Here is a 26,696-nt window from a genome sequence, read left to right as displayed (position 1 = left end):
GCTTAGAAACACTTTCAGGCAAGGCTGGATCCAGAGCCTCCTGTGGTGTCTTTGGAGCTCTCTAGTCTATTCCACTGAAATTCACTCCCCTGCTCAGTGTGTTCCCTGTGAACAGCCACAGCTCTCAGGGGCTTCCATACCCTAGCCTGGCTGTGTGCAGTACAGAGGCTTGCTGGGTGCTGTGAGATGTTTTGATCATACTCTGACACTCCGGAGACTGCCAATAAAGTTTACCTTGAATCAGAGGGTGGAGCTAGCTACTAGCTAACCAGAATTAGCCATAGAGGTTTTTTTTTGTTTTGTTTTGTTTTTCATTTTTTTTGTTTTTTGTTTTTTTTGTTTTTTGTTTTTTGTTTTTTTTTTTTTTTTTGCTTTTGCTTTTTCAAGACAGGGTTTCTCTGTGTAACAGTCCTGGCTGTCCTAGAACCCAATTTGTAGACTAGGCTGGCCTCGAACTCACTGAGATCCACCTGCCTCTGCCTCCCAAGTGTACGAGCCACAAATGCCCTGCAGCCATAGAGGTCTTACAGGACCCAGGATATAGACCAGAGCATAGTAGGGAGGGCTTAGAAAGATTTTTGGGGCCCTTTTGGATCGAGGTCACTGGTCACTTCTCCACTGCTTCTCTGATCAATCAGGTTTTTACCCTGATATCTGACTCCCCAATATCTGTTTTATTTAATAATGGAACAATGTAAGTAATCACTTCAGCCAGGTATCTACAGCAGTGGAGAAAGGTGTGGAGCTAAGCCCCCACGTAGTCATGGTAGCAACAGTGGTTTCTAGCCAGGGACAGACAAACAGTGATGCCCAATGGAGACCAGTGTAAGAACAGGGTTATGGTCCTTTTACTTTTTGCTGTTATTCCCTCCTGAATACCAAGCCCAGGACCCACATTAGCTTGTTCCAGAGTAGTCCCTGAGTTTATCCTTGGATTCGCTTTGATGTCTTCATGGTTAACAGGCTGTTCTCCGATCTGCTGATTTATTTCTTCATAGTAGTATAGCCTTTATTTTTTACTTGATTTGGGGTTTTGTTGTTTGTTTAAGAGCAAAAAGATATGTCTTTTAGACAGTCCAGACTGGTTTAGAACTCACTCTGCATCCCAGGCTAGCCTCAATTTGTAATCCTCCTAAGTGTTGAGAATGACAAGTATCCACCACCCTCGGCTTGCTCCCTTCCTTCTTTCTGTCCTTCCTTTCCTTGAAAGGGGGTGTCACTATATACCCCAGGATGGCCTCAAAGTTGTGATCCATCCAGCCCCAGCCTTTGGAGTGCTGGGATTACAGGAATGCACCACCATACCTGGCTTTATTATTCAGATTTTTGGGTCTAGCAATTCCATTTGTAGTAACACCATTCCCAGTTACACACCCAGATGCATATTTGTGCCAGGATTTTTTTTTGCAGCACTATTTATAATAGAGTAAATTTGGAAACATTTATTCAAATGCCAACTAAAGGTGGAATGATTAAGTGAAGCATGATGGGATGCAACTCAAGTGTTAAAGCCAGTGAGAGGCTTCAGGAGAACCTTGTGGGGATCTTGTAAGTAATCCCTCTAAAATCTGTTACGTGAGACGAAGGCCTGGCTGAGAAGACACATTTCACTAAGGGACAGAAGCTTCAATAAAGGAGCGATACTGCCTTCTCTCTGAATCTATAATAAGATGCAAATAAGTATGCCAACAGGATTATTTTGGAACCTGACAAATTAATTCCAAAAGCATCACAGAGGAAAAACCAATAATAAGAATCAAACAAGGGGTGGGAGGCTGGCTGAGTCAGTAAAGTGCTTGCTGCACAAGCAAGAAGGCATGGCGCATACACCTGTCACCTCAGCACGGGGACACACAGATGTGCAGGTCCCTGAAGCTTGTTGGCCAGCTAGTCTAGACAATTTGCTAGCTCCAAGATCACCGAGAGTCCCTGTCTCAAAAACAAGATAGAAAATCAACTGAGGAAGATTATCACAGTCACCTCTGGCCTCCAAACCCGCCTTCACAGGGATGTGCAATTGTATACACACCTGTGCGCTCGAGGGTGTAAACACACACACACACACACACACACACACACACACTAGTAAGGTAGAGAGTAATCTAACAGCTAATGTCAATCTCTTGTCGCCACAGGTGTACACATACACTAACACACACACACACACACACACACACACAATAATCATGGAGGAAAACTAAAATCAGTATTAAGAATAGAGAAGAAGGAGTATGAGAAAGAGGGAGGGGTGGTGGAGGGGAAGGAAGGAAAGGAGGGATGGAGGGAGGGAAGAAGGGAGGAAAAAGAATTAGAGACACAGAAAGGTCTGGGGGAATTATTGTTTAAGATAGGGTTTCTCAGTGTAGCCCAGGCTTGCCTCAAATTCCAGATTGAAAGTTCTTGGTGAGTGGAACAGACAAGTGAGTCTGAAATGAACCTGGATATGAAAATCCTTTATTAACAATGCAAGCAGGATTTACTTACAGCAGTGCAGGGGAGATGGGTTGCTTGGTAGACTGTCTGACTGGCTAGTCCTCTGAGAAGACATTCAGTTGGAGCCCCACCGTAACCCTACACTAAGACAAACACCATCTGGTTAAATTATGCTACACACAGGCAATAAAATACCACCCAACAGAAGCAGATGGAATAAAGAAAAAAAGCTAGCCCCTTTAGCCCATTCAAAGATAAAGATGAGCAAGCCAAAGTTCAAGCAATTGTCTTGGCAGTGTCGGGGCCTTGAATGCTGTCATAGCTACTTGTCTCATTCCTAGGACAAAATACCCAACAAAAGCAACTTACGGAAGTATTCATTTTGGTTTACAGTTCCAGGAGGGAACAGTCTGACAATGGTGGGGAAGCCAGGATGGTGGGAAGCTGAGGCAACTGGTCACACTGTGTCCACAGTCAGGAAGCAGAGAGGGAGGAAGGCTGGGGTTCAGTTTGCTCTCTAAGACCCGTGGATTGGTGTCACCCACATTTAGGGTGGATTTCCCACTTTCCTTTACCTAGTCTAGATAATCCTTCATGGACATGGCCCAAGACTTATTTCCATAGTGACCTTAAGTCTCATCAAGGTGAACGTCAAAATTATCGCCATGGGTTGAGGGGACAGCTCGGTGGAGAGTGCTTGAAGTGCTAGCATGACGACCAGAGTTTGGATCCCCAGAGCCCACATACGAAGCTGGGCAGATGTGGGGCTCAGCTGCAATTCCAGTGCTCAGGTGGCAGAGATGGGGTTTCCTAGAGCAAGTAGCTAACTGGACTAGCCAAGTCGGTGAGCTCCAAGATCAGTGAGAGATTTTCCCTCAGTAGATGAGTGTCAACCTCCATCCTCCACACACATGCAAACTCTCTCTCTCTCTGTCTCTTTCTCTCTCTGTCTCTCTGTCTCTCTCTCTCTCAGTACCACTAAGCGACACCCAGTCCAACATGGATGAAGACTCTTACAAGACACAGATGCATTATTAGTATCATTCTTTAATTTGAATCTTAGATGTCCCCAAAGGATATGTAAGAGCTGTGATCCCCAGCTTCATGTTACTGGGAGGTCGTCAAAACTTTAGGCGATGTGACCTATTGGGAAGGCAAAGGTCATTGAGGTGTGCCCTTAAAGGGAGCAGGGAAACCGCAGCCCCTCCTCTCTTATCTTCGCTTTCTCTGGGCATCTGTGACATCCCTGCGTCCCTGGCAGCATTTCCCATGTCCCCGTGTGCTGCTTTTCCCATGTCCCCGTGTGCTGCATTTCCCATGTCCCCGTGTGCTGCATTTCCCATGTCCCCGTGTGCTGCATTTCCCATGTCCCCGTGTGCTGCTTTTCCCATGTCCCCGTGTGCTGCATTTCCCATGTCCCCGTGTGCTGCTTTTCCCATGTCCCCGTGTGCTGCTTTACTACAGACCATACACTGAAAATTGCAAAGTTGTGAGCCAAATAAGGCTTTAGGGATCTGCATCATAAGCTGGCATCAAACTAGTTATACAACCTAGGATGACCTTGAACTCCTGGCCCTCTGGAGTGTACCTTCTAAGTGCTGAAATTACAAGCACACAGCACACTATCCAGCTCGAAACTAGATTTTGTTTTTACATTTTATTATCATTGTGTACGTGTGTGTTCATCATGCCTTACGTGTGTAAGTCAGAGGACAACTCGGTGGCGCTCTCATGCCACCTTTATGTGGGTTTGAGGGATCGAACATAGGTTGTATGGCTTCTTCCCAGGTAAGTACCTTTACCCACTGAGCCGTCTTTTTTTTTTTTTTTTTTAATGGAGACAGGGTTTCTCTGTTTAGCCCTGGTTATCCTGGAACTCTCTCTCTGTAGACCAGGCTGGCTTTAAACTCACAGAGATCCGCCTGCCTCTGCTTCCCAAGTTCTGGGATTAAAGGCTTGTGTCATCACCGTGCGGCTGAAACTGGTATTTTTGAAGAGAAGATACATCATGCGTTCATATTGGTATCTGCAATTCTAATTTAGAGGAACCCAAGTTTCTTTCATTTGATTTTATATTTTTACATCCTGTCATGCTGAAGTATTTGGCTCCTAACATTAGAGTATTTGTTTGAATATAGACATATATTGATCCTCAGAATAACCATATTGTGCTATTATTAACATAATTATGAAAAGATCCCTTTGCCATTTCTTTGTTTTAGAACACATCCCACTAAAGATACACATTCAACAATTTTTTTCCTCAACAACTGTGAAAATCAAGTGACTCCTTAAAGTCATTTAAAATAATCCCGTCTGTGTAAGCCACCGGTTACGTACTTGGGCTGCCTGGCTTCTGCCTGGCTTCACTTTTGATTTATGGATTGTACACTTATTTGGGTCAGTTCGTCACAACACATGACTTCCAACTCAAATACACAAAGCCTATGTAGGTTTGTTTGGTTTTCGAGGCTGGGGATGGAACTCCAAATCTTGCACATATGGGGCAAGGGCTACATTCCTGAGAAGAACTAAACTAGCAGCCTGAAGCACGGATTCTTTTGCTTTGGTTTTTAAGACAGGACCTTGCTATGTCGCTGGGCTGGCCTCTTAGTCAATGGATCCTTCAGTCTCCTGGGTGTGATTACAGGCATGTGTTGTCACACCTAGCACCAGAATGTATCAATTTAAAATGAGACCTAAGAAGCTGGAAGCTGTTAATAAAAGTGCGGGCCGCTCTTGCAGAGGGCCAAAGACTGGCTCCCAGTACACACATAGGGCTCACAACCACCTGTAACTACCGTCCAGGGGATCGGACATCATCTTATAGCCCCTGCAGGCTTCTGCATGCATAAGGTGCACATAAACTCACGATGGTACATACACATAAAGTGCATGTTTAAAAAGAGACAAACTGGACACGGTGTCATACACTTGTAGTCCTAGCACTTGGGAGGTAGAGGCAGGGGAATCAGGAGTTCAAGGTCATCCTCTGCCAACTGCCATCTATCTCAAAGACCAAAATTAGGATAAAATGAAATAGGGGGTCTCAGAGTGTTTTATAATTTTAGTTATTTCTTTAAGACAGAGTCTAGCTAATATGTAGCCCAGAATAGCCTGGGATTTGTGATCCTCCTGCTTCAGTCAGCCAAGAGTTGGGAATGTGGGTGTGTGAGACCACGTCCAGCTCCCAGAAGAAAATGAAAACTCACAAAGTTCTTCAAGTGCAGTCACATACACCTTCATTTCTAAAAGCAGAGGTACACACAGGGAGGTTATTACCAGGGTCGCCAAGCCAGTGATGATCTAAGTGGGTGCTTTCCTTTTATGGAGAGGGAGTCTCAGGCTGGCCTCAAGCTATGTATCATGAATGACTCTCCTGCCTCCTCCTCCCAAGTGCTGGGATTATGAAACCACGCCACTGGTGATCAGATCCAGGGCTTTGCACATGCTAGGCATCATTCTACTGAAACATATACAGCCTCAGCCCCAAAGCTCTTTAAAAACAACAACCGGAACATGGTTGGCACAGAAACCTGGATGGCTTATATGGAATTTTTTTTCACATAGCAGTTCAAACAGACTAAAACAAAGATGAGAATCACATCTTTCCACACAAGAGCTCACCCTGGAGCTAAGGGCAAAGTTGGATTTCGAGCCATCTCCACTTACGGCTTCATCACAACAGGCTCTTGGAACCAGCTTCAACATGCTCTCGGAAGCTTTTCCAAGCTGGGAGAAGGGGAACATCTCTCCCCTGCTAATCAGTAGGCTCTGTTTTCGGAAGGCCACAAGCAAGACTCCCACAGGAAGCACAGAGCACAAAGGACAGGCTGGGAGCGAAGACTGCAGATGGAGAGCAGCAACTTAACTGTTCAGAATCCTGTTTTGACTTCTGTCTTCCTCCTGACAGGGTCTTGTCTAGCCTCTTACTCTCCCATATAGCTGAGGCTGTCCTTGAATTCTTACCTTCCTGGGCCTCCATCTCCCAAGTACTGGGATTACAAGCTCGAGCTACCACACCTACTTGAAATTCTCCTTGAAGAATCTGTCACCTCGATGCCAAAACACTCCCTGTCCCAGGATACACCTGTGCTCTTGGGCTCCTCACCCAGCGCTCCTGGGGAAGGTTTTTCAAATTTAGTCCTTTTCCAAGTTGTGCATGGTGGTGCCGCCACCGCAAAGTCCAGCACTGAGGCTGGGATGAGAGGGACTAGGGTCTGAAGTCAGTCTGGGCTAGGTATCAAGACCCCACAAAACAAGAGACGGGTGGGTGGTGAATGTGGTAGGAGCTCCCGAGAGTCCCTGGGGTCTGAGTCAGCACCATCTTGGTTTCAGAGTACACTATGCCTTTACAAATAATTTGGTTCTTTTCCAAAATCAGCTCTGAGAGCCTACACAGTTGCACCTGTGTCACTGTGTCTCCTCAGAAAGCCACCAGGTGTCACCACACGTCTACAATCCCAGCATCCTGGAAGTAGAGGCAGGACTGTCACAAGCTTTAGGCCAGCCAGTCAGGTCTACATAGGGAGTTCTAGGACAGCCAATGACTGACAGACCAGTCCAAAAAAAAAAAAAAAAAAAAAAAAAAAAGAGAGACTACAGACAGACAACGGCTGTTCAGGATGCCTTGTCACCTGTGACATCACAAACCCAAGGGCATTACAGCATCATGCTGGGTGAAACAGGACTCTTACAAGATAAGCACCACATGATCCGCGCTACTTTTACAGGGTACCTAGGACAGTCAGGATGACAAAAGCGTCTTGCTCTGTTACATCTTCTTACATGGCTTAACTACTTCCCACTTGGTCTCCTGTACTTGTTTCCAAAGCTGCTGTGACGGATTATCAAGGGGAGAAGGAACAGAGCAAGACGCTTCTTCTTTCGAAGCTCTGAAGGCCAAGGTCCTAACACCCTGTGCACTACATGAGATATGGGGAAACGCCACTGCTTAGAAGGGTCCAGCTAGGGCTTAAAGCCCATAGTACATAGTGAACACTCGTATGAAGAAAGGTTTAGGAAATCACAGGTAGCAAACTCCTGGCTAGCTCTGGGACCGGGCAGGATTCCCTAAGGGCCATATGAAGTTCAAAAGGTTATGCTTCACAGGCATGGAGAGCTCCAGGCTTAGCCCCTTGACCCATCCCTTCCCTCAGCTCCTGATCTCCTCCTCCTGTCTGTGTCCATGACTACCTAAAACATGGGCAATCCAGCTTCCTGGGTTTCACTGCGTCATGGGACAGGTCCACCTGTCCAGGACCCTTCACCACCTGTCTGACCTCCAAGCAGTCTCGTGACCCTACGCCTGCTTCTCAGGTTGTTTAAATTGCAGACTGAAGAAGATGACTGAGATGGCCACTGCTTAGCTCCGTCTCTTGCCCTGGATGGTGCTGTGAAGGTTGGTCCAGACTCTTCCTGCCAGCCCATCAGCCCATGGCCCACCAGGTACAGCCGAAGACTTAACAGGAAATGCCTTAGGAACTGGTTGGCAGCCAGGGTCTTCTAACCCCCCTGCCTGCCCCACACCGCCCCTTCTGGTCCTCAGTTTCTCAGCCCCTAGGAACGGGCGATACAGATTCAGGGGAAATGAGCAAACAGATTGTGTGGTGAATACATTGCAGAAGCGTGCTGAGCTTCCCTGGATCTAGACATTCAGATTCCGCACTGCCGTCAGCAGCTCTACCTGGGGCTGCCCCACTCAGTTCTTGGGTGTGTCTGCGAGTGAAAACTCCTGCCAAGAACCCATAAAAAAGGGTGTTTAGTAGAGTGTGTGGTGCATCCCAGGAAGGCTGAGGCAGGAAGACCGAGTGTGAAACCCACCTGAGTGAGAGCCTGAGTTCTACGCAACAAAAGGGGGAAGGTGGTGCCCGCTGTTCAAGACGATACTGTAGAGGAATGGGGAGGTGGCACTCGGTACAATGGAAAGTCCTTGGGATGAGCCCTCCTCCATCAGTCCCTCAGAGTGGCATGCAGAGGGCATGGCACCAACAAACCCACAACACAGAAGAAAAAATAAATTTCTGGCAAGGCCTCAGTGTGGGAAAGTTCCCAGCAAGAGAAACAGTTAAAAGGCTGGGCACAAGCACCACTGTTCCTTCAGGACACACACCAGGCAGAGAACACACCAGGCAGAGAACACACCAGGCAGAGAACGGGGTGAGGTGGGATGGGCTCTTTCTGCTCCTGAGACTCAGTGGATGGCCTCTTCCACAACTTCACCGCCACCGCCTGAACACCTTCCAGGCAGCCACAGGACCGAGACACATGCAGAAGAATAAACACTACACGACAACGTCAGAGCGTTTTTAGAAAACAACAAAGGCTTCCAAGTGCAAAGAGAAACACCTCTTGCCTGTCCACTTCTAGTCTCCACCCGGCTTCTCTCACTGTGAGGAAAGCAGCGTCATAGCTCTCCCGTGGTTCTCCATGCCAGAGGCCACTCTGTCCTCCACTGAGGCAGATCACCTGCTGTCCTCTGCTGTTTTCCCAGGAGAAATCTAGTCAGTAGCCAAACAAAGCTGGTGGAGCCGGGCCTCGAGGTGGGGCTCCGTCCTCGTCCCAAACACTGTCTATGTCACGGGTGGAGCAGTCCCTCTGCTAGGCCTGCTCGCCAGCTCCACTTCCACTGGCCCCGGAGCCTCTCCCGGAAGTCTGGGTCTCTGAGGCACGTGAGGCCTGCTTGGGCAGGCGGATGGGGACATAGGTGTTGGAGGCACAATGCTCCTTGAGGTACTCGCCACCCTTCTCTTCATAGTCCTTCCTGGTGACCCAGGCTCCACTGTCTTCTAGGTGATCCAAGGCCCAGTCACGAGCACCATACCAGGCATCCAGCACAGGGTTTGAGGCGAGCTGAACCTAGAACACGAAGCAGATGCACTCTGAGAAGGTATCTCCTACCAGAGCTCTAGGCCCAGGGAGGAAGGTTCCGCATCTTCAGACATACAGAAGGGCCCGCCCGGGTGGTGCCTCCCCTGTGCAGAACAGCCCTGCCCCCTCCAGACAAAGCTAAGCCTCACCTCACACACAACCTCTCGGAAACAGCACAGTTGCCCAACTAAGGCATGCCATTCCAGGCTAGAGGGAACAGCCACCAGGCCCCTGCTCTATGGTGCTGACAATCACGAACTACCACAAGGAGATGGGTGATCTGGAGGTCACTGAGCAGGGCAGCCATGGCCATGGCAGCAAGAGACCTTGGGAGAAACTACAGCAGAACAAGGTGACCAGGCATTCTGTGACACTGCCACTGCTCACAGGCAGGGCAAGGCTGGAGTCAGCAGTCACCCGAGGCCCTCAACTAGCCTGACCCAGTCAGCGCGGGAAAGCCCTGGCTTTGAGCCCTCTCCTATTTAGAGTCTTTGCCTTTACCTTATTCCCACCTCACTTCCTCTGCCAACCACAGCTCTAAGCGTGGCGGGTGGCTTTGGGGTTTCTGGAAATAAAGTTCAGGCCACACAAAGCAGCACGGGCGGGCACAGGCTGTGGACAACAGAGGCAGCGTAAGTGCAAGCCTTGGTGGAGAGGCACATCTGGGAAATGAAGGATGATGAGCTCCATGCCAACCCAGGCAAAGAGCAAGACCCAATCTCAAAGACAGAAGAGAGGGAAGGAAGAAAAGGAGAAGAGGGGGAGGAGGAAGAAAGAGAAAAACAAAATTAAGTGCCAGCGTGGGCATGAGACTGCCCGGGCTGCCACACAGCATGGACCTGTGCAAAGGAGCCTTCAAATTTGATGAGACACACGAGAGCCCTGCTCTGGCTTGGAAAAGTTGGCAAGCACAGGCCTGGCATTCTGCCTGACACAGAGTGGTAAGTGGCAGCTACTGTGACTAACAAAAACCACAGTGACACCTGTGGTCACAAAAGAGTGTACACGGCTATGAAAACAATGCTTTGGAAAGGTATAAACTGATACACTGTCACAATAATCTGAAAGTGAAAAAAAGCCATGAAACAAGCTATCAATAATCTTCCTGTGTGGTTAAAATTATAAACATGACAAGAATATGTCCTGAAAATAGACAAATAAAAAATGTTGGTCACAAACACTACTGAATCCACAATTTGACTTGGTTAAAGATTTATTTATTGTTCCCAGGCATCAGCCTGGGAATCCAGCATGGGACTGATCAAGACCCCCTGAATCTGGGTGTCAGTGAGGAGGCCTAGGTAATCTATTGAGCCTTGGACAGCAGATCAGTACCCATCCCAAGTATACACACGGTCTCTGGACTCCCATAGAACAATGTGAGGTGCACTCTTACCCTGATCTCTTGGGGAAGGGTCTAGGCCCTGCCCTATATGAAATGACAGACTATGGACACCCCCATGGAGGGCCTCACCCTCCCTGGGGGAATGAGGGGATAACGGGGGGGGAGGGATGGGGGGAGGGCACGGGAGGAGGGGAGGGAAAGGGAGAGGGACCTCGTACTGATTTGTGAAGCAACCTTGTTTCTTATCTAAATTTAAAATGGAAAATAAAAAAAAATATTAATAAAAAAAACTGATAAAAAAAAGGAAAAAAAAAGATTTATTTATTGCATGTGTGTCTGTAACATGTACATATCTGGTGTCCATGGAGGCCAGAAGAGGCACTGGATTCCCAGGAACTTGACCTACAGAACTTGAGAGCTGTTACGTGGGTGCTAGGAATCAAACCCAGGTTCTCTACAAGAGCAGAAAGTTCTCTTAAGCACTGAGACATCTCTCTAGTCTCCACAATCTACTTTCTCTTCTCTTTTCTTATAGGGTTTATCTGTGTAACCGCTTTGGCTGTCCTGGAACTCGCTCTATAGACCAGGTTGACCTCGAACTCACAGAGATCTGCCTGCCTCTGCCTCCTGAGTGTTGGAATTAAAGATGTGTACCACCACCTCCCAGCCTCTGATTTCTATTTTTATGTTGGCTCATTTAAATTGTCTAGCACTTAGCAATGCTTTAAATGATTTGAAAACACAACTGGGGCATGGCTGACTGGCAATGTCTGAACAGCATGCAAGTATCTCTGGGCTCCACCACCTGCGCCACAAAAATAACCAATACTATAAAAACAAGCATACTTAAGCCTGAGCTCAGAGCCTCGGGTATCCAGACAAATGTTCCACACTGAGATCACCCTAGTCCTAGAAAGTCAATGTTGTAGACTAAGTGTAAACCAACCGGAAGTGAGCCACTGCTGTATCCAGTTGTGGACCTGGAACTGAGGGGCTGCTGTTGTGGTGTGCATTGCCCTCCCCACCAAAAGTGAAGCAGGAAGGCGGCGGCGGGGGACATGGGAGGCAGCACTCTTACAACTGGGTCTCTCAGTCATCAGGGGAGGCTTCGGGACTGTCAGGCTAGAGATTCTGAACATTCCAAAAGCCTTTTACCCACATCATCCTCCCCAGCCACCCTGCCCCTCAGTCAAGCACAGGTTCACTGTGAAATGCTCTGTGACGTCAGCACTGCTGCCTCTTTCCTCTACTCCACCTCGACGTCCCCAGCTCCCAGATGCCCTTAAATGCTGTTACTTATGGCCTGATCTTTGGTGCTACCTCCTCTTCCAGTGGTAGCCCTGAGAGCCTCTGATGCCACCTCTTACCTTTTCCCTAAGTGTTAGCCAAAGGGACAATTCGTTTTCCCACTACTATCTTCCTAAAATGTAAATTAATCACATGACTCCCCAGCTCAGGCCAGGCTCCTTCTTGTTCCCCCATGACCTCAAAAAACAGGTATACAGAGAAGAGGCAACCAAGCACTCACCTGGTACCCCAGAAAAACAAGACCCTGCCCGAGATAAGGAAACAATCAGACATGTGCTTCCCTGGGGAAAACTATGGCTGCTCTCCCTGCAGCTGGTGAGAATCCTCTTATCTGAGGACCCTCTTTCGACTTCAGTAAATGCTCAATCCTGTCACTTAAATAGAAAAACAGAGCGATATGCCAGCAGGATTCCCATCCTGTATCAGCTGAATGTGGCTTAAAGGCAAGGCTAGCCACTGACCCTCTGCAGTGGGTGACAGAACTGAAGATTCCCGTCATTCCCACCTGCACTTTGCCAGTCACACCCATCAGTCAGTGCCTGGATGCTAATCACAAACAGTGGGCCGGAAGGGCAGTCAGTGCCTGCATGCTAATCACCAACAGTGGGCCGGAAGGGCAGTCAGTGCCTGGATGCTAATCACAAACAGTGGGCCGGAAGGGCAGTCAGTGCCTGCATGCTAATCACCAACAGTGGGCCGGAAGGGCAGTCACTACCTGGAAGGTTGACTGAAAGGGCCTCATCTCCAGCAGCTCCTTCTCCACTCTGGCCTTCATGCCCGGATACATCACGTTCCCACCAGTGAGGAACACGTTCTGGACCAGGGTATCCTGAACCGCCTTTGGGTACCTAGGAGACAGAAAAGGGATGCTCCAACTTGGCTGCTGGAACAAGCACACTGTAGACAGATCAGGAAAGGCAAGCTCCTGGTACAACAGTCAACTCTCAGAGTCTACCGACAAATGAAAAATAAACAAGGCTGGTGCTTAGCTTTTCATTCACAGCTCTACAATATGCAATCCAAAGATCAGACTGTTTCTGCCTTTTAATACTTTTTAAATGCTTCTGCCTTCGTAACTTATTCTATTCTTTTTTTTTTGTTTTTGTTTTTGTTTTTTTTTTTTTTGTTTTTTTACGAGACAGGGTTTCTCTGTATTGTTTTGGAGGCTATCGGTCCAGCCCGGCCTCGAACTCACAGAGATCCGCCTGCCTCTGCCTCCCAAGTGCTGGGATTAAAGGCGTGCGCCACCACTACCCGGCTCCACTTATTCTATTCTTGAGGATCACTTTATTAAAGTTGGAAGAAAAAAAAACCGCACAGGGCAGGCGAGCTGTAACCCAGAAGCTTCTTGTAGAAGGGAGATAGAGGGGAGGGAGAAAGTCATGCCGTCATGCCTCCTGAGACAGCCAGCTGTAGAAAGCAGGCACATGACTTTAGTGACAACAGTGAGAAAGCCTCCATGGTAGATCACAACCCTTGTAGCTCTTTCCAGGGGATCCAGTGTCCTCTTCTAAGTTTCAAGGCACTAGGCACATGCACAGTCTACATACACACACACAGGCAAAATACACTCACACACACACACACACACACACACACACATTTTTTCCAAGAGTACACACTGCTTTTGCAGAGGTCCCTGCACTCATGTACACATAATCCCCCATAATTAAAAATTAAATTAAATTTAAAAACCCCTAGTGTTAACTGGGTATGGTAGTGTACTCTTATGATCCCAGTTTCTCAGGACACTCCAAGGCCACTGAGTACATAAGGAGACCCTATCTCATGAATCCATAAGAAAAACATCACTGGTGTTTAGCACAACGAATCCATAAGTAAAACATACTGGTGTTTAGCAATGTCAAGTTTCACATGAAAGTCGGGGCATACTGCCTCTGTTGCTCAGACTCCAAGGTTAAGTTTGCAGAGCTCACAAACAAATGGAGCTCACTTGCACCTGTCCTTCCTGCATGCCTAGGTCAGAGAGCAGACTACTTGAGTAGAGACAGCAACAGAGAGCACTGCAGACCTCCCCACGCCCACTGGACATCTTTCCCATGCAAAAGCCAGGAAGAGGCTCAGGTGAGGACAGGGCGGTATCACCGGCTCACCTGTCCAGGACGTAATGAAGGGTCTCTGCAATCCCCGCCTGCTCCTCTCCTATGAGAGACGGCTGGAAAATAATCTCCGGGGCACGAATCCTTTCTGTCCCAACAAACAGCTGATGATACGCTGCCAAGTTAAACACGGGCTTCAAACCCAAGGTTTAAAAGATGTTTTTAGGCCATAAATGACAATTCCCTCAGCTATCAGTTCTCTGAAATCACATCTCCTCTAGCCCAGCTTCCCTGTCCAGGCGAGAACCACGTGTGTCCCCCCCCCCCCAACTCTCTTCACTACAAGACTCTGCCTCCTATCTTAGCTCAAGCCCAGAATGACAAATGTCTATACACTGTGCCACGCCCACGTTGCAGGACTCTAGAGAGCGGCAGTGAAGAGGCCCAGGGGGAGATCTTGTCTCTGCCCATGCTGGGTTAGCACCTCCTCCACCAAAGGCTCAGGTACAGGCAGTTTATCTGGCTGCCACTATCATGACAAGAAGCACAGACCCCAGTAAGGAAGATGACATCGGCTAAAATGTAAAGGACACCATTGAGAGCCAGTCTGCAGGTCTGGAGACCTCAGTCACTAGACAGACCTCTGTTACCAGCCGCTCACATTCAGGGTAGTCCTGGCACCTCAAACAACTACCCGGGAGAGCCTCTGACTGACAATGAGAGCACTGGTGTCCTTGCTGAGGCACAACTTAGGTCTCCAATGCTCCCAGAGAAGCAGACTGGGCCAGCCACTTATGCCAACAGCTTCAAAATATATGTGTGGTCTTGGCAGTAGTCAAACCTGGACTGTGGTGGCTGGCTTCTCCACTTCGGGTGCTTCCTCTGAGAACAAGGGCTCGAAATCATTTATACTCTCCACATCCTCCAGGGAGGGCTCCAGTTGTTCCAGGTCAGGGGTCTGAGAAGAGAAGAAAGCAATTATCAAAACAGCAGAGAAACTGGTTGCCAACAAAGCTCAGCTCTGATTCCATCCTGAAAATGGACAGGGTCTCACCCAGTGTTCCAAACACCTGTCCAAAAACTAAACACTCTTAGAGGAAGTCCACACGGGACAGATGGACACGGACACACATACACACACACACACACACACACACACACACACACACACACACACACACACACACACAGAGGAGTTAACACTAAAAGATGACCAGCAAGATGGCTCAGAGGTTAACCATGCTTGCCACAAAACTGACAACCTGAGTTCAATCCCTGAAACCTACAAGGAGGAAGGAGAAAATTAACTCTCAGAAATTGTTCGCTGACCTTCATGCTTGTGTGCTATAGCACACATACTCACATACACAACTTAAAAACAGCCACAGCTGTAGAGTGAGGCCCTGTCTCAAGAAGAGAGAAAGAGGAGAGAGAGAGAAGGAGAGGGAGTAAAGGAGAGAGAGAGAGGAGAGGAAGAGAGATGGAGGGAGAGGGAGAGAGAGGGAAGGAGAGGGAGGGAGAGGGAGAAAGAGAGAGAGAGAGGGAGGAAGAGAGAGAGGGAGACAGAATGTGAGTGTGTGAGTGTGTGAGTGTGTGTGTGTGTGTGTGTGTGTGTGTGTGTGTGTGTGCGCGCGCTAACAAAATCCAAAGTCTAGTCCTTGCAGCATCCTTACAAGATTTTAATTCAGCATTTCAGGGACCACAATGGGTTGCTCTGTAGGAAAAAAATGGACACTAGCAAACGCTGGTTGGAACTCCCAGCTGCATTACCAATTCAGCCTTTACTCCATTGGTTTCAATATACATTCTGGAGTGCTCACAACTATTCCTTTCATTCTAACTGAATTACACTGGTGGGAAATACTAAAAGGTAGAACAGGTGAGGCAATGCTGTGGCCAAACTTATCCCCGGAAGGATAACTGTAATTCACTCTACTCTCCAACCCTGCAGACTGACTGTTAAGAGATGTGGTGACAAATTGGTGCATCTGTTGTGAGACAACCTGTAAGGATACAAGGTAAATAAAGATGTGTCAGTTTCACCTCATTTGCCTAAGGCACCTTCTGATTGATTTAATAAAGAGCAAAACAGCCAATAGCTGGACGGGAGAGAACAGGCAGGACTTCCAGGTAGAGACAGGAACTCTGGGAAGAATCTGGGAGGCAAGGAATTTGCCAGCGAGACTTGGAGGAAGTTGGACATTCAGTACTGAGTAGAAGCAATGAACCATGTGGCAGAATGTAGATTACCATAAACAGGTTAATTAAAATGTTAAGACCTAGTAGGGGGACAAGCCTAAGCTAAGACCAAGCTTTCATAATTAGTAAGAAGTCTCTATGTCATTACTTAGGAGCTGGCAGTGCAAAGAAAGACCCACTATATGCATCAAGTTTGCTAGAGAGCAGTGTGTGTGTGTGTGTGTGTGTGTGTGTGCGTGCGCGCGCGTGCGCGCGCGCATGCAGGTCACTGTACACACATGTGCCCAATGAGAGATTGAAGTCTGGTATCTTCTACTGCTCTCCTTCCTACTTTTTAGGAAAATGCATGTGTCTATGTCTGTGTGAGGCTGTGTGCATGTGTGTGCAGGTGCCCAAGGAGCCCAGAGGCATCTGATTTCTGGGAGCTGAAGATACTGGTGGTTATGAGCCACCTGATGTAGATAGTGAACACAGAACGCAAGTCCTCTGAAAGAGTAGTATATGCTCTTAGTAGCTGACCCATCTCTCCGGCCATTCACCATACTTTTTGACAGCCTTTCCCTGAACCTGATGCTCCATGGTTTGGCTAGACTGGCTGGCCAGTGAGCTCTGGGGATCCTTCTGTCTTTGCCACACTATGGCTAGGATTACAGGCACACTCCACCATGCCCAGCCTGAGTACTGGGGATCCAAACTCAGTCCTCATGCTTGAGGGAACAATGCCATCTCCCCAGGTCCCTAAAACAAGCTCCCTAAGCCTACAAAGACTGTTGTACATCCCCAAAGCACGGACAACGTATAGGAGTACCGTGACAAGATGGGGGAATGCTGACAGCATGGTAAATAAAATATGCAGGAAAAGAAACACAGGGAAGCAGGTCCCCAGCTGCCCGGGATCCCACTTTCAGCTGCTTGTTTTCCCTTTGTATCTAAAACCCCTTGCCTGCATCTGACCCTGTGGTACTTCCATGTCTTACTAATGTGTTAATGAATGAACAAACCACAGACAGCATGGTTTTACATTCCAGAAAGCCAGCTGGATTTGAGTCAGGATGGAGCATGCTCTTACGTCACTGAGGAGCACTACCCTGTACCCAGCATCAAATGACAGCAACCCTGACTTTTCCATAGCACCGTATCTTTCTAAAAACACCAATAACCAAGGGTTTTAAAGCAAGCTGCCTTGATGCCTGGAGCGGTGGCCTGACTGATAGAGTGCTTGCCTAACACTCATGAAACAGATTCGATTCCTAACACCACATCAGCTGGACATGGTGGCAGCACACACTTATAATCCCAGCACTGCAGAGGCAGAATTAGGAGGACCAGAAGTTCATGGTCATTCGTGACTACATACTGGGTTCGAGGCCAGCCTAGGCTGCTATATGAAAACCCTGTCTCAAAAAGAGAAAGTTGAAGGCTACAAAGACTCAGGGAGTAAAGGCACTTGTCCCCAAGGCTAAGGACCCGAGAAGATTCCCTCCCCAGGTCCCAGTCACCTCTGGCTTGCTGTCGACCACATCCACCTCAAGGTTGGCTTCCGCTTGAAGGATTTTCTGCTTGGCCAGCTCCACAGCCAAGGTGAGCTTCTGGATGTAGGACTGCAGTTCTTCTGGGGAGTCCATGTTCAGCTCTATCAGGGCTTTGTGAAACTGGTCCATCTGGCCATCCTCTAGGAGCTCCTGAAACCAGAGCAGGCACAGTCTACTCCCAGAGACAGGCGGTACAGTCATCAACTTGGGGAAAGTAGCTCAGAAGCCAGCAGAAACAGGTGGAGTGAGGAGTGAGGGGTGTGTGTGTTCCTGGGGGCTCCCTAGCTAACCCCCAGCAGAACCACCTCTCAGTTTCCACCACAGGCTCATACCTGCCCTCTTCTCCCACTGTCTGGGCTAGCTAGCATTGCATACTGGATACTGGTTTCAGCACCATCTAATTAGTGAAAACTAATCTGTGGTGACAGACATCACGGATGCCACAACCTTTGAGTGGAAAGGAGTCACTGAGAGAAGATAATAGTAATACTGCTCCTAGATGTGACAGCAGGGACATGTACATGTGTCACTTTGTGAATCTCACTGAGATGCCCACCCTAAGATCTGTGTACCATGCATGCTGTTCTTACATAGAAAAGTTCAAAAGAACAAAACGAATCAGTAAGTAGAGCTGGAGTCCTCAGCTCTGTACAGACGCCTGCTGCCGTGCATGCTAGTCATCTCCATGACTCTGGTCTCTGGACTCCAACTCCAAGGATGACTTGACGACCAATGCACATTATGGCCCAGGAAACCAGAGAGGGAGAGCATGTCACCTTGCAGAGCAAGGCCAGGGCCCTGCTGCATCACCTGCACATACAGCAGCCGCTCCAGCCGCTCCTGATCCAGCTGCAGCTTCTCCTCCCGCCGCCGGGCATTGAGCTCTTGGAGCCGTCGAAGCTGCTGCTGCCGCCGCTCCTGCTTCTCCTCAGCCGTCAGTGTGCTGCCCAGGAGCTTGTTAGAGAATGGGAGCTGCATCTTGTGGACATTGTTCTCATAGTAATCAGGACACCGCCACTTCTGCAATTCTTCAAAGAAATGGTTGGAGGACTTCAGAGAGTGAAAGCCTAGTTAGCAGTGAAACAGAAAGCCAACGCCACGCACAAGTGACACCAAGCACACTCAGAACTAAATGCAGCCGTAAAACCTGGGCATACACAGACCTACTTTGAGGGTCTCCAGACGGAAGTCACACAAAAAGGAAGTTGAAACAGCCAGAGTGACGGAAAAGCTGTTAAACACAGGAGGCTAAGTGCCTCAGGAGTCACTTAACACATGTTCGCTAACTTGAACTAAAAATAATAAAAACATTGTGGTCTGATGGGCTCCCACAGCTAACAGGTCTAGCATGTAAGACATTTTGACATAAAGCATAAAGAAGTCTACTGCTACCATTCTACCCAGAAATGATCAATACTGACTCTACAGAGATGAGGAAAAGTTACACTCTGTTCTATTCCCTAGGGTTACCACCTAAAAAATACAGTCTAGCCTAGTGTGGTGACACAGACTTTACTTCCACCTTTTGGTTCAAGGATCTCTCAGTTCAAAGCAAGCTTGGACCATATAAGGAGCTCTAGGCCAGGCAGAGCTGCACATGAGACCCTGCCTCAAAAGTAAAATAGAAATTCAATAACCTAAAAGGCAGAGAGAAAAATAAAAAATAAAATAGTAGCCCTAAATTCAAACACAAACACATGAACAGGCTGCTGCTGAGGAACACAAGGCCCGAAGGCCCTGCCTGGCGGAACAAAAGAGTAACAGGCGACTAGTATACTGCAACCGCTACAAGCTCATCTGAACTACACTGATACAGAACAGAGCTAAAGGGATACCAGCAGGGAGTGGTGGTGCCTGCCCCTAATCCTAGCACTTGAGAAATAGAGGCAGGAGTAGTAAGAGTTTGAAGCTACCCTCAGATATTCAGGGAGTTTTGAGGATAGCCTGAGCACATGTAACCCTGCTGCTAAATAAATAAATAAATGGAAAGAAATACCATATAAACCCTATCCAAAAGAAAGCTGAATTGGCTTTAATTATTTAGAGACAGGATCTCACTATGTAGCCCTGGCTGTCTCAAACTTACTAATAAACCAGGCTGGCCTCAAACTCAAAAGATCCATTTGCATCTGCCTCCCTAGGACTGGGATTGAAAGTGCATCTCACCACACCCTGGTGGAGTGACTCTTAGTGTTCAAGTAGCCTTCAAAGCAGAAAAATAAACTTGATAGAATAAGAAGGACAGGACACCATACAATGACAAAAGGTTAACGGACAAGAAGATATAACAATGCTAAACTATGTAGCTAACAAGACAAAGTCAGATAACAAACAGTACACACTAACAGGTCTGGGCTGGGAACACAGCTCAGAAATAGAGTGCTTGCCTGACATTGTAAAGTCTGGTCCTCAGTTTAAAAACAAAAACAAAAAACAGCAACAACAACAACAAAAAAAAAACCAGGGATACCCACAATTACACCTAATGACATCAGTATACTCTTCCCGTTATCAGCAGAGCCCGTAGAAGGAAGGTGATACAAAGGCTATAGAGCGTTGACCTCCGTCACCAGCAGACACTTGAACACCCTACCCATGGAGCACAGTAAATGCCCTTCAGGTGTATAAGAAACCTCTGCCAAGTATGACTACATGGGGGGTCATACAATAAACAAGTTTAGCAGACATCAAACAAAGTCAGCATAATGGAATTAAACCAAAGATAAACCACAGAAAGGTGTCTTGTAACATACTTCTAAACAATCACTTTAAGAAGCAGTCTTGAAAAAAAACAAGAAAATATTTTTAAACTCAATAAAAATGAAAATGTATCAAATTCATGGAAAGCAGACACAGCAGCAATGTTGAAAAGAGAAATCCATAGAATTAAATGCTGTTGGTGCAGGAATAATTTTGCTTGCATGTCTGTGTACCACATGCATGTAATGTTCATGGGAGCCACAAGAGGGCATCAGATCCTCTGGGTTTGCAGTGACACATTTGTGAGCCAGGAATGCATAATTACATAGTGAGACACTGTCTCATAAACAAAAGAGAGGAAAAAAAAAGAGGTTAAGGCCAAGTATATCAAGGAAGGAAACCCACAAACTTTCTTTCCATGCCTATCTCCCTAACTTCTTTGTGCTTCATAAAGGTGCTTAAAACAAAGGTGTTTTGAAGTCACAGCTGAGCCATGAAATTGAGAAACTGAGGCAGGGGAGTCGGGAGTTTGCTGTCAAGATGGGGCTACATGGGAAGACTGTCCAAACAGATAGATAGATAGATAGATAGATAGATAGATAGATAGATAGATAGATAGATAGACAGACAGACAGACAGACAGGGAGGGAGGGAGGGAGGGAGGGAGGGAGGGAGGGAGGGAGGAAGGAAGGAAGGAAGGAAGGAAGGAAGGAAGGAAGGAAGGAAGGAAGGAAGGAAGGAAGGAAGGAAGGAAGGCAGATGGTAAATTTTATGCTCTATGGTTTTTATCATAATTACACTTGGTTGTGCTTGGTTTTTTATCTTTGTCTAGTTGCATGTTAAGGATACTGTGCACATGCCTGGTGCCCACGGAGGCCTGAGGAGGTAATGAGCCACTGTGTGGGTGCTCCACACCGAACCCAGGTCCTCTGCAAGAGCAGCAAGGGCTCGGGGCCATCTCTCCACCGTCCAGCTGGTTTCTTTTCAAACAGGGTCTCATACAGTCTATGCTGGCCTCAAACTCACGGGAGGCAAAGACGGCCTTGCATATCTGATCTCCTACCTCTACCCACAAGTGTGCTGGGATCATGAGTCTGCTTCATGTGTCTGATTCATTCTAAGCTAGGGTCAGACTCGAGGACAGCAAGTCCTCTACAACTGAGCGAGAGCCCAGTCAAAGTCTTTTTTTTTTAACGTGTGTGTGTGTGTGTGTGTGTGTGTGTGTGTGTGTGTGTGTGTGTGTGTACATACATGGTAGGTTCTCTCTTTCCACCCTGTAGGTTCTTGAAGCAAGCACACTTGCCCAATGAGCCATCTCACAGGATTGTTTTCAAAGATGTCACATCCGGGTGTGGGCAGTACTCTTGTGACCTTTTAGCACTCTGCCCTTAGAATACACTAAGTGAGCTTTCTATTCAAAGAATACAAACCAAATAAAGGCATTATATTACTTTTGTCTTTCCAAAGCTCAGCAGTGGTTGGCTGAAGGCCAGTACCTTTAATGACCACTGTGGCAAAGAACTGCCTCACAGTGCTACTAACCAACATTCTTGGGTTTTATCTGGATCATTTACATTTGTAAGGAAGACATCATTACATCTGTGTGATAGCAATAGTAACCAAAAGTACCTCAAAGTAAAGTACAATCAGAAGCTCAAAATGCTTAGAGGTCAGGAACATCAGGATCTGAGGCTACACTCAAGTAGTGGATATGGAAATATATATATATATATATTTCAAGATATGTTGAAACCTGAGAGGTATTCGGACATCCCTCTTATGATGTTAGGAAACGCAATTTCAATTGGCCTTAGACTTTTGTTTTTGTTTTGTCAAGACAGGGTTTCTGTGTAGCCCTGGCTGTCATGGAATTCACTCTATGGACCTGGCTGGCTTTGAACTCAGAGATCCACCAGCCTGTGTCTTCTGAGTACTGGGATTAAAGGCATGTGCCACCACACCCAGCTGGTCTCTAACTTTTTAAACTGGCACATTGTGCTCCCTCTCTCAAAAATGTTAACTTTTAAAAGAAGCTGAAAGTTATACTGGAGGCACATTATAAAAGCTATGGTGTGGCCTGGCGGTGGTGGCGCACGCCTTTAATCCCAGCACTCAGGAGGCAGAGGCAGGCTCCAAAACAATACAGAGAAACCCTGTCTCGAGAAACAAAAAAAAAAAAAAAAAAAAAAAAAAAAGCTATGATGTGTGAAGGGAACCTGATTGTGACAATTACTTTACCGACCGACTAATCTCACAAAGAGAACACCAAAGGGGAGAGGGACGCTGAGCAGACAAGGGTCACACTGGTAACAATGTGAAGAACCTTCGGAGGCTAACGGAGATGAAACCAGAGCAAGGTCCCCTGCATCACCTGCCCCGTAGTCCTCGGCAATGTAGCTGTGCTCCTGTAGGATCTCCTCCATGCGGCTGAGGGTGATGGCTGCCAGGTGCCCCGGATACTTGAGCTGCAGAAGCCGCTGCAGGTAGCCAGCCGCCTGACTTCCTCCAAGATTGATGCGTTTGCAGTTTTTGGCATCTAGCCTACACCAAAGCAGTACAGAAAAACACTGAAAGTCTGTCCAGCATGAAAGGTATAGAACTCTTGGGGACAGCAGGGGAACTTAATGCAGACAATGCAGCGACTAGCAGAGGGTCTGGGCACCTAAAACCCCACATCAGGAAGATTCCCTTCCAAAGGCCAGAATTCCTACTGCCTTTAACATCTGGTCAGAGTCTCAGAGTCTCATGGTGGGCACGCCTTTAATCCCAGAACTCTGGAGGCAGAGGCAGGAACATCTCTTCTAAATCCCAGCCTAGTCTACATAGTGAGTTCCAGGATAGCCAGGGCTATGTAGAGAGACCTTGTCTCCAATCCCAGCCTAGTCTGCAGAGCAAGTGCCAGGACAGCCAAGTCTACACAAAGAAACCCTGTCTCAAAAAACAAAAACCAAAACAAAGACTCCAGAATACCAAAATGGTCTAAATTAAATGTCTTCAGGAGACAGAGATGGTTCCAAGGGTAAAGGTACTGATTGTAAAGGCTGAGGGATTTGAGCTCAATCCCTGGGACCCACATGGTGCATAGAACAAATGTACTTATACTGACCTCTGACCTCCTTGTTCCTGCCAAGTACTCTCAGGTCCACATACACGAACACAAAATTATTTGTTTGTTTTTTGAGACAGAGTTTCTCTGTGTAGCCTTGGCTGGCTTTCAACTCACAGAGATCCACCTGCCTCTGCCTCCCAAGTATGAGGATTAAAGGCATGTGCTACCATTGCTGGATTAAAGAGAGAAATAAACATATTCAAATAACTTACTCAAGCCGAGTGTTGGTGGCACATGCCTTTAATCCCAGCACTCAGGACGTAGAGGCAGGTAGAGCTCTGTGAGATCGAGGCCAGCCTGGTCTACAGAGCGAGTTCCAGGACAGGCTCCAAAACAATACAGAGAAACCCTGTCTTGAGAAAAAAAAATTATTCAAAATATGTTTATTGAATGTCTACTATGGATAGGTACTATGTTAACTATTCCCCTGTAACTCAGAATTATAAAATTATATAACTGTCAAGTAGACATGGAACCCACTTGAACTACCTTCAGGAGGTCCTAAAGGACGGGTAAAATAAGTTATGAAGTCACACACTGATGTAGGTCTGGCTAAGCCCAGTTCAGTCCATCATCCAGCACTTGCCAGACGTTCCCAATAGGTACCTAGACACTCCGGTTTCCCAGTAGGCCCTAAATCAGTGCCCCTTGAAGGCCACAAGCACAACTCACCTTCCTTCTAAGATGGGTAAAATGTGTGTACACTGGTAGCCAGATGAAATGATGAGGCCGCTGGAAAGGGCGTTCTTGGGCATGTTGTGGTAGAAGCTGAAGAGGCTGTCTATCCCATAGGCAACTTTGGGGATCCTATAGCATTCAAAAAGGAGCTCCGACATCATTTGGCGGGAATAGAGAGGGTTGCACACAGCCTCTGTCAAAACTATGGGATGATCAACACAGCCCTACTTTGAAAGAGAAGCACAAATAGATGAATGACAACAGAATATGTATGAAATGCAAAAGTAACCCAAATCCCTGTTGCAAGACTGAATTTGCTTTGTATCTCTAATTAAAAACCTAATGGGGAGCAGCTGGAGAGAGAGGTAGCCCTGGACCCAAGTTTGTTTTCCCAGCACCCTCTTCAGGTCCACTCGGAACCACCTGACTCCAGCAGCAGAAGTTCCAAGGTCAAGGTCTAAGGCACCTACACTTGTACACAAATACACTCGCACATACAATTTTGAAATAAATCTTTACAAAGGTGATCAAAAGCAATTATAAAGCATACATTTCAATTTTGGAAAGCATTAATGTATGGTCAATTTAAGTTTTTTGTTTGGGATTGTTTTTGTTTGTTTCTTGGGATAGGGTGTGTGTGTGTGTGTAACTGCCCTGACAGTCCTTGAACTCTGCCTCCAGAGAGCTGGGATTAAAGGCGTGCACCACTATTTCAGGCTCCATGCAAGCTTATTAGGTCAAGCTTTGGCCAAACTGCTAATAAATCATGTGGGCTCTATCTCCAAAATACTTCCAGGATCGGACTGGTTCTTGTCAACCCATCTCTCACTTGGCTACTGCAAAGGTCTAACTGGTCCCTTGTTTCCATGACAGTCCACTCACTGGACGGTAAAGACACCGTGGTCCCCGCACTGGTATACCCTTAACACCCTTAACTCCTAGCACAGGGCAGACACGGGTGAAGCGTTTAGTGGAAGGACTGCCTGGAGTGACGCCCCGCCCAGCCCGCCCTCACCTGCGAGGAGACGCCCAAGTGCTGGAAGCTGTAGTCCAGCAGCAGTTCCTGCAGCTCCAGGTTGACCGGCACGTTGCGGTCGAAGGGGGAGCGCAGCATCCAACGCAGCGGCTCCAGGCTGCCCAGCGCGTTGCCCACCTGCGGCCCCGACCCGCCTCGCGCTCCGCCACGGCCGCGAGCGCACACGGCGCGGAACTGCAGGCGCGGCTCAGGGCCCGGGTCCGGCCCGGGGCACGCCCACCCGGCGCGAGCCTGGAATGATCCGTTGTCCAGCACCAGCGGCACCGGCTGCGAGCCAAAGGCTACCGGCTCGGCCTCCAGCACCGGATCCGGAGCGGCGCGGGCATCTCGAAACCGGAACACATTCGCCTCCATGTTGGCCAGCACCGGCCTCACTCCGACGCCGCATGCGCCACGAAGCTCCGCCCCCGTCTGAGTCCTGGGCCCCGAAGTATCTGGAAGCCTCTTCCTTACGTGAGGACTCGCTGGTTTCTGCACCTGATTCGTTCCTGGTGATCCAGACCCTTACGTGGCCCTCTAAGCCCTGTTGGTCCCCGCCGCGAGTCCCACACCTGGTCTAACTCGTCCCCGAAGTCCTCCGTGTGGCCACGCCTCCTCATGCTAACTGGCTGGCCAGGAGCTCCGCCCCAGTTCTGAGCCGTGGGGCCTCTGCGTGACCACGCCCCTTGCGCTAACTGCAGCCCAAGGCTCCTCCCTCACCTGGCTGGACTCCGCCCCTCCCTAGCCCATAGCCTAGTCATTGGGCCACCTCACCTTGCTGATCTAGTCCTTAGCTTTATGATCTTTGCCTTTGACTCTCCCCACAGGCTGTCCTCGCAGGAAGACCTCAAATATTGAGAAAAGAGCTATTAATTATTGACTGATATGTTACATATAAATGTACTTTCCCTTCTTTGACTGGTTTAACTCTCCCATGTGGTCATCTCATTAAATGTAACCTTTTCTGTCAAGCAGGGTGGGAGTAATTACCAGTTTTAAGAGAAAAGCACCAGGCTGGGCGTTGGTGGCGCACGCCTTTAATCCCAGCACTTGGGAGGCAGAGGCAGGCGGATCTCTGTGAGTTCGAGGCCAGCCTGGTCTACAAAGTGAGTTCCAGGACAGCCTCCAAAGCCACAGAGAAACCCTGTCTCGAAAAACCAAAAAAAGAGAGAGAGAGAAAAGCACCAGGCACGCTCCTTTTGCCTGTGTTCCTCTTTCTGAGAGTTAAGGGGGTCCCATCATTTTAAGGACCTCACAGCTGTGCTTTTTGCTAACTGAACCCCAAACTCTCCACCCATTGTCTACACATCCCTCAATTATTTCACTCACATAAAACAGGTTAAGGTGAAGTGCCATTGTTAGTGCACACCTGTAATCCCAGCACTTGGAAGGTAGAGGTAAGGAGTTCCAGACCAGCCTCATCTGCCTACTGAGTTCAAAGCCAGCC

At 47.9% G+C, this 26,696-nt stretch overlaps 1 protein-coding gene across 1 annotated transcript; it reads right to left on the bottom strand.

The window, feature by feature from the left end:
• Positions 1-5,658: 5,658 nt before the first annotated feature.
• Positions 5,659-26,004, bottom strand: Actr5 (actin related protein 5). Its single transcript, XM_040732815.1, has 9 exons — positions 25,250-26,004; positions 24,229-24,458; positions 22,819-22,988; positions 18,558-18,775; positions 17,715-17,897; positions 14,858-14,974; positions 14,071-14,210; positions 12,672-12,804; positions 5,659-9,291 (listed from the first exon to the last, which is right to left on the bottom strand). The coding sequence occupies exons 1-9, from the start codon at positions 25,622-25,624 to the stop codon at positions 9,034-9,036; spliced, it is 1,824 nt and encodes a 607-aa protein (XP_040588749.1). The 5' UTR covers positions 25,625-26,004; the 3' UTR covers positions 5,659-9,033.
• Between the last annotated feature and the right edge of the window lie 692 nt (positions 26,005-26,696).

The sequence above is a fragment of the Mesocricetus auratus genome, unplaced genomic scaffold (genome assembly GCF_017639785.1).
Source record: "Mesocricetus auratus isolate SY011 unplaced genomic scaffold, BCM_Maur_2.0 Super-Scaffold_100028, whole genome shotgun sequence".
Classification (NCBI taxonomy): Eukaryota; Metazoa; Chordata; class Mammalia; order Rodentia; family Cricetidae; genus Mesocricetus; species Mesocricetus auratus.
The sequence above is the reverse complement of the archived record's forward strand: the minus strand, read 5'-3'. Positions and strand labels throughout refer to the sequence as shown.

Coding starts and splice junctions, on each gene's coding strand:
- Actr5 (XM_040732815.1), bottom strand. CDS start 25,624: ATGGAGGCGAATGTGTTCCGGTTTCGAGATGCCCGCGCCGCTCCGGAT. Junction 24,459..25,249: donor ACTTGGGCGTCTCCTCGCAG/GTGAGGGCGGGC, acceptor CTTTCAAAGTAG/GGCTGTGTTGATCATCCCAT. Junction 17,898..18,557: donor AGCGGCTGCTGTATGTGCAG/GTGATGCAGCAG, acceptor CTCTGGTTTCAG/GAGCTCCTAGAGGATGGCCA.